Source organism: Piliocolobus tephrosceles, chromosome 10 (assembly GCF_002776525.5).
Source record: "Piliocolobus tephrosceles isolate RC106 chromosome 10, ASM277652v3, whole genome shotgun sequence".
NCBI classification, from domain to species: domain Eukaryota; kingdom Metazoa; phylum Chordata; class Mammalia; order Primates; family Cercopithecidae; genus Piliocolobus; species Piliocolobus tephrosceles.
This window is the reverse complement of record NC_045443.1, coordinates 12,709,566-12,722,851: the sequence shown is the minus strand read 5'-3', so window position 1 is coordinate 12,722,851 and position 13,286 is coordinate 12,709,566. Positions and strand designations below refer to the sequence as shown.

The window sequence follows — 13,286 nt, the reverse complement described above, 5'->3', positions numbered from 1 at the left end:
CAACATTATAAAAATTCTTGTTTGACATTAAATTTTTAAACAAATCTCAAGAAATAAAAATGGTCTCTCTACCTTGTGAGAATATTTGTGAATCTTTATAATCACAAGAGGAGAAAAAGCTAGTTGTTGGGGTATTTTTTAAGTCTAGAAATACCCCAACAACTAACTGAAAAACCTATCCAACAGTTAATGCAGAATTGTGAGGCAAAGTTTGTCGACTATGCCCCATTCCTGTCTGTGGTCCTCCACTCCCTCTTTTTAGCTTCCAGTCATTCATCCATCATTCCATCCAACAAAGTACGATTTTCAAAAAGTTAGAATCGTGACTTATACAAATATTGGATGAACATATGTTAACGATTTATTAACATAATACCGAAGGAACCAATGAGATAATAAAGCTGGTTCCAAGAGCATTTGAAGAATGCATCTTTATAGGCATTTTTTAAAAAGAATTTCAGCATAAAATTGCTAGGTAAACACTAAACTGGCTAATGTCCTAGAGGGCAGTAAGTCCATAACCATTGGGGTTATTTTTTTCTGCTAGAAAGAAATCTACAAGTTAACATATAAACATTTTCACAGTGTCTGAGCTCTAGTTAAATATTAAATAGCAAAGTCAAGCACAGGTACATTCTCCCAGAGAATTAAATAATCCTTGGAGAGGCCCATTTAATAATGTCCCTGTATGACCTTAAAAGGATATGTCCTTTTTTGCCTTATTTTCAAGTATTGGATAATTTTTACTAACATATCCCCCCATTTATATATTCATTAAACCTTTTTTTTAATAGCTATGTGCCCCAGGGATATAGAAGTAAAGACATAGTCCCGATCCTCAAGGAACTCACAACCTAATGGGGGAGACAAACATGCAAAATAAAAATTACAAAGCAAAGTGATAGGGTACATTCTTCTCCCAAGCGCCCCAGGATCCCATCATTACAGGGATCCACCCAACCAGTCCCCAGTTCTTTTTTTTTTTTTTTTTTTAATTGAGATGCAGAATCTCCCTCTTGCCCAGGCTGGAGTGCAGTGGCATGATCTCGGCTCATTGCAACCTCTGCCTCCCGGGTTCAAGCAATTCTCCTGCCTCAGCCTCCCATGTAGCTGGGACTACAGGCACGTGCTACCACGCCTGGCTAATTTATGTATTTTTAGTAGACGGGGTTTTGCCATGTTGGCCAGGCTGGTCTTGAACTCCTGACCTCAGGTGATCCGCCTGCCTCGGCCCCCCGGGTTACAGGTGTGAGCCACCATGCCTGGCCTCCAGTTCTGTACTATGACAACCCATCTACCATTTTCCCCACTCGTGTATTAATCTTGAAGCCTGCATGGATGAGAAGTAGATAATACGATAAATGAATGATTCTTCTTTTAGATCATATACAGATAGAGATAAATAAGGGCCTTCAATACCTCAGCCAAGGGAGTATGTCAAATGGTAGTCTCAGACCTAGCTGCGAAGGGATAGGATGAACAGGAAAGAGGTGAAGAAGGCTTTCTTGTCCTAAAATTACTTCATGTGGATAGCTCTGAAGAGAATTACTAATTAACCAGATCTTATATTTCAGAAACACCCCCTTGAAGATATATTTTTATCCAAATTAATGGAGCAGGGGAGGCCTTTTTGAAACTTTACTGTGGGACCCTAGAATTTAGTTATAATATGGCAGACCTTTTTTCTGGGAGGAAAGTGCAAGAACCTGTCTGAGGACACCTAAATTGCCTTCGCTTTCCCTGGAATGAGATATCTGTTTCATATAGCAGTTGACCTGGTAGCTTCAGTTTCACCTGCCCTGCTTTTATCAGGAGTCATGTTTTCCGCTATCACCATGGTCCCCAGTGTTTCAGCTCCCTGAGAATATATAATGATTTTCTATCTGCATTTAATTCTCCTAGCAGAGGCACATAGAGTAAGAGTCATTTATTTCAGTTCTCTGTCCTTACAGATCCAATTTAGTAAACATCTAATAAGCAATTATTAATGTAAAGAACTTAGCGGAAGCTGTAGAGCATGGAGAAAAAGAATAGCATCCCCATCTCCCTACTGGAGTCCATAGTTTATTGAAGAAGACAGAAACATGGAGGTATTTCTAAAGCAGATATTCTTAATCTTGGCTACACATCAGGATCACCTGGGGAACTTTGAAACCTCCAACACACAGGCTGCACTCCCGAGCAATTAAATTAAAATCCCTCAAGCTGGGACCCAGGCATCACTATGTTTTAAAGCTCCCTGGGAGACTCCGATGTACTGTATTGCTAAGCCAGAGCAAAATAAACTTGGAAAATGCTGCAGTAAAGGACTAACAAGACGCTGTAAGAACAAGGGTACCACAACCATTCTGGATATGCTAATGTTCTTACCCACGGTCTGACGGCATTTCTGCCCATGAAGGCAGAAAATATAACCTCTCATTGTAACCAGAGGAAAAATTTAGGTCAGTTTGATTGTAGGGCATTTAGAAACTATATACTCTGAGAGGCATGGTCTGAAGGAAACTATGTTTCTGAGGGGAAAAGGGCTCCAAAAAAGATCAACCCAGAAAAATGGCCCCAAAATTAAATCCACATGCTCTCTCTCTCCCCTGGAATGTTTTATTCACTTGTCTTCCTGAAGAAGTCCTATTCATCCTCTAAGCTCCCAGCTCAAACTTCACCTCTTCTGTGAAGCCTTTAAACTGGGTCCCTATTTCTATCTTACTTAGCTCCTTGTACATAGTTCTGTTCTTAGCAGTTAATGATAATTATTATCAAATTGAGTTATAATTTGGCACACTGCTTATTTTATGGGCCCTACGTATCTTTGTTTTCTTTATACCTAGCCCAGTTTCTCGGTTTGTTGAATGGATATTCAGAACTGCAGCAATTTTAGGTAGAGTGAGAACTCATGCCACCAGCAGAGGAAACCTAGACTCAGAAATTCCTCAGGCTCCCTCGTCCTGTTTCCAAGCATCGGGATCCTCTGCTTCCAAGTGGTTGGGCTGGGGAAATGGGCAGACATACTCATGGGTGTAAAGCAGCTGGAGCAAATGATGGATGGGCACCCCCCCCCCCCCCCCCAGGCTTTAGTTAAAGTGGTGAGCTTGAGTTTCATTTACAGAGTTTTGTTGTTAGAGGAAGAAAGAAACAGAAGGAAGGTCACAGGTTTTCAAGTGTGTGCATTAAGGAAAAGTGCCTGTAGACTCCTGTTTTATTCAGGCCACAGGCATCCCAGAAAAGTTAGAACAGTGTTCTGTCCGGGGAAATTGTTTGTCTGTTTTAGTTTATTTTTAAACTTTAAATCTTAAAAGATTTTTTTTTAAAGTTTCATAGGTTTTACACATAGGAAGGCGAAAAGATGATTTCAATCTTATATGTATGAGGGTCATGCAGTCCAGATTTTCTAGGACAATGCTAATTTTAGATCTTACGTCCTGATTTCTTTCTTTTTTTTTTTTTTTGAGATGGCCTCTCACCCCATTGCCCAGCCTGGAGTGCAATGGCGCGATCTTGGCTCACTGCAACCTCCGTCTCCTGGGTTCAAGCGATTCTCCTGCCTCAGCCTCCTGAGTAGCTGGGACTACAGGCGCCTGCCACCATGCTGGCTAATTTTTTGTATTTTCAGTAGAGACGGGGTTTCACGTGTTAGCCAGGTTGGTCTCGATCTTCTGACCTTGTGATCCGCCCGCCTCGGCCTCCCAAAGTGCTGGGATTACAGGCTAGAGCCACCGCGCCTGGCCTTGATTTCTTTTTTTTTTTTTTTTTTTTTTGAGACGGAGTCTCACTCTGTCACCCGGGCTGGAGTGCAGTGGCTGGATCTCAGCTCACTGCAAGCTCCGCCTCCCGGGTTTATGCCATTCTCATGCCTCAGCCTCCTGAGTAGCTGGGACTACAGGTGCCCGCCACCTCGCCCGGCTAGTTTTTTTTTGTATTTTTTAGTAGAGATGGGGTTTCACCAGGTTAGCCAGGATGGTGTCGATCTCCTGATCTCGTGATCCACCCGTCTCGGCCTCCCAGAGCGCTGGGATTACAGGCTTGAGCCACCGCGCCTGGCCAGGCCTTGATTTCTTATATAGAAAGTCTGGTTGCTGTTCTTACCATTGGCTATCATTTTCCCAGCATGCTTAAAGATTTTTTAGTGATCAGAATGTTTAATTATTTTGGCTTTCTATGTGGCAAAAACACATTTTTAAAAAATTTTTAAAATTTTAATTATCTTACTTAAGCTTGCTTAGGTAAGGTTGCCTCATGGACAAAAAAGCCTAAAGATAACAGAACAGCATTGAGTATATTGCCTGGAGCACCAGACTTGTATTGAATGTGGCTTTTTGGTGAAGATGATATGTAGTAACACTTCTTTCTCTACCACAAATTAGTACAAAAGTCCTTCAAAGAAAAAACAAGGGCCGGGTGCAGTTGCTACACCGGTAATCCCAGCACTTTGGGAGGCCGAGGCGGGTGAATCACTTGAAGTCAGAAGTTCAAGACCAGCCTGGCCAACATGGGGAAACCCGGTCTCTACTAAAAATACAAAAACTAGCCGGGCATGGTGGCGCACACCTGTAGTCCCAACTACTTGAGAGGCTGAGACACAAGAATCTCTCGAACCTGGGAGGTGGAGGTTGCATTGAGCAGAGTTCGTGCCAGTGTACACCAGCCCAGGGGACAGAGTGAGACTCCGTCTCAAAAAAAAAAAAAAGAAAAAGAAAAAGAAAAATTTAGTCATTAAGAACCATTGTTTCATTATGAACTATTATTTAATCCTGGCTGTCACTTGAGAAATGTTTCTTTGTGAGTTGCAGACACAGGAGCCCCCAAGAAAGAAACTAGTGACCACTAGAAAAGCCTGTTGCTGGAGCCACATCCCCTGTGCCACAGGCCAGATGGAATCTCAGCAAAATGGTGGCTGTAACCCCACATGGGCTTTTACTTTTAGTGGGCACATTCTTGAAAATGTTAATGTTTATCCTTATCTCTTATGTTAATCACCATAATTGTTATGGTTATTATGGATTACATTGCTACTGTTTCTCCTTTCGTTTCCTGGATTCAGACCAAATTGAACCTTTATAATCTGTGAGCAAAATCACCTCAGTTTCAATTGAATGGCCCACAACTAATTAATCTTTTTGCTTGTTTAAAAAGTGTGACTTTTTTTCTCACTGAATAATAAAAAATAAAGGCTAAACTTTAAAATATTCTTTCATATCTAAGAACTATAAGCTTTTTTTTTTTTTTTTTTTTTTGAGACAGAGTCTTGCTCTGTCGCCCAGGCTGGAGTGCAGTGGCCGGATCTCAGCTCACTGCAAGCTCCTCCTCTCGGGTTCATGCCATTCTCCTGCCTCAGCCTCCCGAGTAGCTGGGACTACAGGCGCCCGCCACCTCGCCCGGCTAGCTTTTTGTATTTTTTAGTAGAGACGGGGTTTCACCGTGTTAGCCAGGATGGTCTCGATCTCCTGACCTCATGATCCGCCCGTCTCAGCCTCCCAAAGTGCTGGGATTACAGGCTTGAGCCACAGCGCCCGGCCTGAACTATAAGCTTTGTAAGCTTTTAAAAAGTGCTTAGTAATTTTAAGTTACTTTTTTTTTTTTTTGAGATAGGGTCTTGCTATGTTGCCCAGGCTGGATTCAAACTTCTAGGCCCAAGTGATCCTCCTGCCTCAGCCTTCTGAGTAGCTGGGACTATAGGTGTTCACCACTATGCTTAGCTAACAGTTACCTTTTGTTGTTGTTGTTTTTAATCACCTGACTGCCATAAGGTCTCCCGTAACCTGGTTCCATTTCTTAGAGGACATCTTGTATGTTCTTCAATCAATATTTTATGAAATAATAACAACAGAATAGCATCAAAATATATGTCACTGGTAGGTGGCAAGCTATTAGTGCATGAACTGTGTCTTCTAGAAAAAGCAACCTATTTTCACATGTCATTAAATTAGGAGCTATTTCTGGCTCATGTAGCAGTGTTGATTGCTCCATGTGTTACCATGATCCTTCTATGATGGAAAATCTACGCTAAGTAAGGACAGCACCCTTCCCAGTAGCTAGCCAGTCTCTATTCATGGACTGCTGTTAAGTACTTCCATAGTCAAAATCTGTGTGTTTTCATCTGCCCAACCTTTCCTTTCTTTCTTTTTTTTTTTTTTTTTTTTTTTTTGAGACGGAGTCTCGCTGTCACCCAGGCTGGAGTGCAGTGGCCAGTTCTCAGCTCACTGCAAGCTCCACCTCCCGGGTTTATGCCATTCTCCTGCCTCCGCCTCCCAAGTAGCTGGGACTACAGGCGCCCACCTCGTCGCCCGGCTAGTTTTTTGTATTCTTTAGTAGAGACGGGGTTTCACCGTATTAGCCAGGGTGGTCTCGATCTCCTGACCTCGTGATCCGCCCGTCTCGGCCTCCCAAAGTGCTGGGATTACAGGCTTGAGCCACCGCGCCCGGCCCAACCTTTCCTTTCTTGCAACCTCATGACAATTAGGAACTTCTCACATACTTGCCCAGAATGCCAGCAGATCTTTAGTTGGTGGTAACACCCTTAGCATGAGCCAGATTTGAGATCCCTAATCCTCTGTGATCCCTGATGAGTGCAGCGAAAAGGGTATGTGTAGGAGTGGGGCTTGGTATTATGACTAAGGCTCAAGAGAAGGTGAGACCAGAGAGAGCCTGAGCTGGGATCTGCTGAAACAGCTCCTAAAATGAAAACAAAATGGGGGCCAGGCTTTTTCTGGATAGTAGTTATGTTTTCCTGCCAATGCACAAGTCCTACTCATAGACAAATGACAACCAATCTAAATGTCAAATAAGATCATTCGCCTTCATAATCATAACCAACCCGTCTGACACCTTTTTAACAGGAGGCCTCATTCTTCTTTTCCCCATCCAGAATTAAGAGAAAAAAAATGAATATGGTCTTTGCTCACAGAATGGATAACAGCAAGCCACAGTTGATTATTCCTACACTTCTGGTACCGCTCCAAAACCGCAGCTGCTCTGCAGCAGCTACACCTCTGCCAAGCCAGTACCTGATGGAATTAGGTGAGGAGCACGGCTGGATGAGCAACCAAACACATCTGCACTATGGACTGAAACCTGGGGAAGTGGCCACAGCCAGCATCTTCTTTGGGACTCTGTGGTTGTTTTCTATCTTCGGCAATTCCCTGGTTTGTTTGGTCATCCACAGGAGTAGGAGGACTCAGTCTACCACCAACTACTTTGTGGTCTCCATGGCATGTGCTGACCTTCTCATCAGCGTTGCCAGCACGCCTTTCGTCCTGCTCCAGTTCACCACTGGAAGGTGGACGCTTGGTAGTGCAATGTGCAAGGTTGTGCGATATTTTCAGTATCTCACTCCAGGTGTCCAGATCTATGTTCTCCTCTCCATCTGCATAGACCGGTTCTACACCATCGTCTATCCTCTGAGCTTCAAGGTGTCCAGAGAAAAAGCCAAGAAAATGATCGCAGCATCGTGGATCTTTGATGCAGCCTTTGTGACCCCTGTGCTCTTTTTCTATGGCTCCAACTGGGACAGTCATTGTAACTATTTCCTCCCTTCCTCTTGGGAAGGCACAGCCTATACTGTCATCCACTTCTTGGTGGGCTTTGTGATTCCATCTGCACTCATAATTTTATTTTACCAAAAGGTCATCAAATATATTTGGAGAATAGGCACAGATGGCCGAACAGTGAGGAGGACAATGAACATCGTCCCTCGGACAAAAGTGAAAACCATCAAGATGTTCCTCATTTTAAATCTGTTGTTTTTGCTCTCCTGGCTGCCTTTTCATGTAGCTCAGCTATGGCACCCGCATGAACAAGACTGTAAGAAAAGTTCCCTTGTTTTCACAGCTATCACATGGATAGCCTTTAGTTCTTCAGCCTCTAAACCTACTCTGTATTCAATTTATAATGCCAATTTTCGCAGAGGGATGAAAGAGACTTTTTGCATGTCCTCTATGAAATGTTACCGAAGTAATGCCTATACTATCACAACGAGTTCAAGGATGGCCAAAAAAAACTATGTTGGCATTTCAGAAATCCCTTCCATGGCCAAAACTATTACCAAAGACTCAATCTATGACTCATTTGACAGAGAAGCCAAGGAAAAAAAGCTTGCTTGGCCCATTAACTCAAATCCACCAAATACTTTTGTCTAATTTCTCATTCTTTCAATTGTTATGCACCAGAGATTAAAAAGCTTTAATTATAAAAACAGAAGCTGTTTACATATTTGTTTTCCCTCAACTTTCCAAGGGAAATGTTTTATTTCGTAAAATGCATTCATTTGTTCATTGTGGTTTTTGTGGGTTTTATTTTACTTGCTTTTTATGTTTTAGGAAAAGCGTTCACTTTGAGCTATAGCCAACAGTCCTTTTACTATTAATATATTAGTTACATGCATAAAAAAGAAAATGCTTTCTTAACACTCATTTACTGTTGGTTCAAAAACATAAACCTAAGCCATACACACAGTCTTTGATTAATGATTCAATCTAGTTTCATTTTGTTTTGTTTTTCTCCTCCTTACTGAAGTTTTATAACTATGGGCTTCAGTTCCAAATGAAATCCCCATGTTACCTATCTCAGAGATTTATATTTCTTTCACTAAGCAACATTTATGATGAGTTAATAGTGTATAGGTTGTCACGTTACCTTCCTCCAAGTAACCACGAGCCAGATCTGCTATGGAAAGCACATCATATATTGGAACTTGCTGGGAAGTCTTCTGTGGTTGGATTTTAATCAGGATTCTTAGTGGGGAAAAGCATAGAGTTACCTAATTTCTCTTGCTCTTTCTCTTGTTTTTATCCTCCCTTAATCTAAGCAGCTGATGAAGCCTTGAAAAATGCAAAGTCAATGCAATGTTTTCCTGACATCTGTGTCCCATCTAGGCTGTGTCTAGGACATTTACCTCCCATTTTTGAGTTATATACAAGCAAATGGGCAGGTGCTGTTACTAGCGTATCTAAAAAATGCCAAAGACAGAAATGACAGATGGCATTTCTCTGTACAGGCTCTGCAATTCAAGCCGAGACTTTCAGCTGCCCAGCCCTACCCCTATACACCAGGACAGCAAGGGCAAGGACTGCCTTCCTCATTCTCCTAGAAACTCGAGGCCATTTCTCTAGCCAGAGCCTGGTCTCCCTCATCTCTCTCCAGGGCACAGCACCATACCCTGGCTGAGCTCAAACTCTTCTTTGCCTGTGATAACTAAGGAATGTGTTTCCTCTGGTTCCCAGATCTCCATTATTTCAAATCGAGGACCAGCCAGCACATTTAAAAAATGTTTTTATTTAAACAATAAAGGGTTTAGAGACAAGACTGGTATGCATTTTCACACCCTAGTTAACAAGAGCTGCAAATAATAACTCCAGTTGTTCAGCAATTTTACATGCATTATCTCCTTTATCCTCTCAACAATTCTGTGATATACTTATTATCATCCCTTTTATAGATGAGCAAACTGGAACTCAAAAGTTATGTGACCTGCCCAAGCTGGAATGTGACAGAGCTGGTATTCAAACTCGGGCCTCTAACCACATGTCTGTCTGTCGCTCTTTCCTTGACATTTCGGATGTCTCCCTAGAGAACACGAGGGGCCAAACCCATCCAGGCCTTGAAGGGCTTCCTGCCCACTGCCTTGGTAGAAGTCAAAGGTCTAAGATAATTTGGCTGTTCTTTTTTTCTTTTTTAATTTTTTTTTTTTTTTTTTTTTTTTGAGACGGAGTCTCACTCTGTTGTCCAGGCTGGAGTGCAATGGCGTGGTCTTGGCTCACTGCAACCTCTGTCTCCCGAGTTCAAGTGATTCTCCCGCCTCAGCCTCCCAAGTAGCTGGGATTATAGGCACCTGCCACCACACCTGGCTAATTTTTGTATTTTTAATAGAGACAGGGTTTCACCATGTTGGCCAGGCTGGTCTCAAACTCCTGACCTTAGGAGATCTGCCTGCCTCAGCCTCCCAAAGGGCTGGGATTACAGGCCTGAGCCACCGCGCCTGGCCTCTTTTTTATTTTCAATTTTAAAAAATCAGCTGAATTTAAGATTCATTGGTGATTCTTAAAAAGGGTCTAGTTGAAATGTAATGAGCCGGCCCTCACCTGTTCCTTGGCTGTAGATAGGTTCTTGAACTTGTGCTGCGGAATGTTTGTGATAAGAAGGGAAACCTGTACCTTCCTACCTCCCAGACACAAGGGAATGAGACAAGATTACGTTTTGATATTTGGGACAAAGAATAATAAAACATTTAACCTATAAAACATTTGCAGAGCTGATGTTTTTAAGTTGAGAGGCTTTGTTCAATCACAAATTCCAAAGATAGAAATAATATATCATGGCCGGGCGCAGTGGCTCAAGCCTGTAATCCCAGCACTTTGGGAGGCCGAGATGGGCAGATCACGAGGTCAGGAGATCGAGACCATCCTGGATAACACGGTGAAACCCCGTCTCTACTTAAAAAAATACAAAAAACTAGCTGGGCGAGGTGGCGGGCGCCTGTAGTCCCAGCTACTCGGGAGGCTGAGGCAGGAGAATGGCGTAAACTCGGGAGGCAGAGCTTGCAGTGAGCTGAGATCCGGCCACTGCACTCCAGTCTGGGCGACAGAGCGAGACTCCATCTCAAAAAAAGAAAAGAAATAATATATCATATTTTTCTGTCTCCCTTTTCCCCTCCTCCTCACATTCTTATCCCATCATCAAATGGCTCTAAAACAACAAAATGTGCCAAATATTTATTTCACTTAGCCCTTGAATTTCATGGTTCAGACTTGTTAAAATATAGGAGACCCCTGCCATAGTTGTGCTGTTTGTCTTTTTAAGTGAAATATTATGTTTTAGAGTTACAGTGTGAAAAGTTTAATTTGTTTCCATTTTATTTTTATATATTTGTAGGTCTCAGTTTAAATGGAAAAGAATGACACTAGGTGACTTCTAAGCTCTGTTGTGTCTAATGTTCTGGGAGTTTACTACAGTAGGTGGATATTCAGTGAGACAATGTCATACAAGCTCTTGTGTAAAGAGGTTGGTTTTTTTTTTCTATTTAAAACAGAGTCTCGTTCCATTACCCAGGCTGGAGTGCAGCGGCACAATCTCAGCTCACTGCAACCTCCGTCTCCCAGGTTCACGTGATTCTCGTGCCTCAGCCTCCCAAGCAGCTGGGACTACAGCCACCACACCCGGCTAATTTTTGTATTTTTAGTAGAGACAGCGTTTTCCCATGTTGGCCAGGCTGGTCTCGAACTCCTGGCCTCAAGTGATCCACCCGCCTCAGCATCCCAAAGTGCTGGGATTACAAGCATGAACCACCATCCCGGCCAAAAGGTATTTTTTAATCCCCCAAATAATGACAAATTAAGAGTATTAAGTCACATTCAAGAGAGCCCCAAAGTCGCATGACCTGTATTAATTCAGCTATGTTCTCTCAGGGTGTTGGTAATTCACCGTATTTTTGTTTAGCTTAATACTCAGCATTCCTGGTGTCTCTCTTGATTCTGAATTTGGAGGAGGCTTCACATAATGCACAGATTGATAAAAATTTGCTTAAGTCCCGCAACACAAGAACAGCCTTCACTACACCTCACATTTACTCCATAAGAACTAGAATTAAGCCACAGGGAGACAATGAGGTGCACCACAGACCCAGATTCATGTGGCCTCCAAACAGGAGTCCAAGCAAGGCAACAGTGGGAAGCAGGCTCCAGAGTAGAGGCAGTTCTCCTACCTGGCTCCAGGTTCTCATAAACTGTGGGTGGGGAGGAAACGGACGGGGATGCATCCTCTGAGTGGAATGTGAATTCTCTCTTTCTTCTCATCTTCACTGAATACATTAACGTCCAGCCTGCTGCTGAGTCAATAAGCACATCCTGCCCAGATGCACTTGCCTGTGAGCCTTTCTTCACAGGATTAGCCCCCATGCCCGGAGCTGATACCCTGGGCCAGACTTCTCCCTCAGAAACGACAATTTTATCGTTGGTGGAGATCCATCTCCACCAAGCATGTGGAAAGTGGAGTGGTTTGCCAGAGACTGCTGGCAATTTCACCTCTCCCCGTGGGCACAGACCCTCTTCCGCCCTTCCATCCTTGCTGCCATTTGCACAAGCTCACTTTGAAGCCACATAACCAAGCTCAGCTGGGAAGACCTGATCAGGATCTGCTTCCAGGTTGTGCTCCTCTAAAAACCATATGTAGGCCGGGCGCGGTGGTCAAGCCTGTAATCCCAGCACTTTGGGAGACCGAGGCGGGCGGATCACAAAGTCAGGAGATTGAGACCATCCTGGCTAACATGGTGAAACTCCGTCTCTACTAAAAAAAAATACAAAAACTAGCCGGGCGAGGTGGCGGGCGCCTGTAGTCCCAGTTACTTGGGAGGCTGAGGCAGGAGAATGGTGTGAACCTGGGAGGCGGAGCTTGCAGTGAGCTGAGATCCGGCCACTGCACTCCAGCCTGGTTGACAGAGCGAGACTCTGTCTCAAAAAAAAAAAAAAAAAAATGTAAAAGAAGCAAGGGATTAGACACTTTTAGAGCAGGAGGGACGTTGGGAGACCTAACCCAAGTCCTTTATTAGTTAGAAGCGGAAATTGAGACCAAGAGAGGTGAAGTTAGGGCTAACCTACAATGTCTCCTACCCACCAGTTCAACTTTCTTTCAACTTTGCCGTTTGGCTTTATCAATAAATAAATAAATAAATAAATAAATAAATAAATTTATTTATTTATTTATTTATTTATTATTTGAGATGGAGTCTCACTCTGTCACCCAGTCTGGAGTGCAGTGGTGCAGTCTTGGCTCACTGCAACCACCACCTCCTGGGTTCAAGCAATTCTTCTGCCTCAGCCTCCCAACCAGCTGGGACTACAGGCGTGCGTCACCATGCCCAGCTAATTTTTGTATTTTTAATAGAGACGGGGTTTCACCATATTGGCCAGGCTGGTCTCGAATTCCTGACCTCGTGATCCACACACCTTGGCTTCCCAAAGTGCTGGGATTACAGGCGTCAGCCACCATGCCTGGCCTGATTCATTAATTTTTTTAATATATTACTTTTATTTATTCCTCAGCACTTTGGGAGGCCAGCGAGGCAGATCGCTTGAGCCCAGGAGTTTGAGACCAGCCTGGACAACATAGTGAGACCCCTCGTCTCTACGATTAGCCACGTGTGGTGCATGTGCCTGTAGTCCCAGCTACCCAGGAGGCTGAGGTTGCAGCTGAGATCTGCCACTGCACTCATCTTGGCTCACTGCAACCTCCACCTCCCGGGTTCAAGCGATTCTCCTGCCTCAGCCTCCTGAGTAGCTGGGTTAACAGGCCCCGTGCCA

General features: G+C 43.5%; 1 protein-coding gene across 1 annotated transcript in view; it reads left to right on the top strand.

Moving 5' to 3' along the window:
• Window positions 1–8,447, top strand: part of GPR19 (G protein-coupled receptor 19) — a 36,681-nt gene extending 28,234 nt beyond the window's left edge. Inside the window, exon 4 of the mRNA XM_023226237.3 lies at window positions 6,863–8,447. Coding sequence (XP_023082005.1) covers window positions 6,879–8,132 — 1,254 coding nt within the window. The 5' untranslated portion in view covers window positions 6,863–6,878 and the 3' untranslated portion in view covers window positions 8,133–8,447. The remainder of the gene's footprint in view (window positions 1–6,862) is intronic.
• Window positions 8,448–13,286: the final 4,839 nt, after the last annotated feature.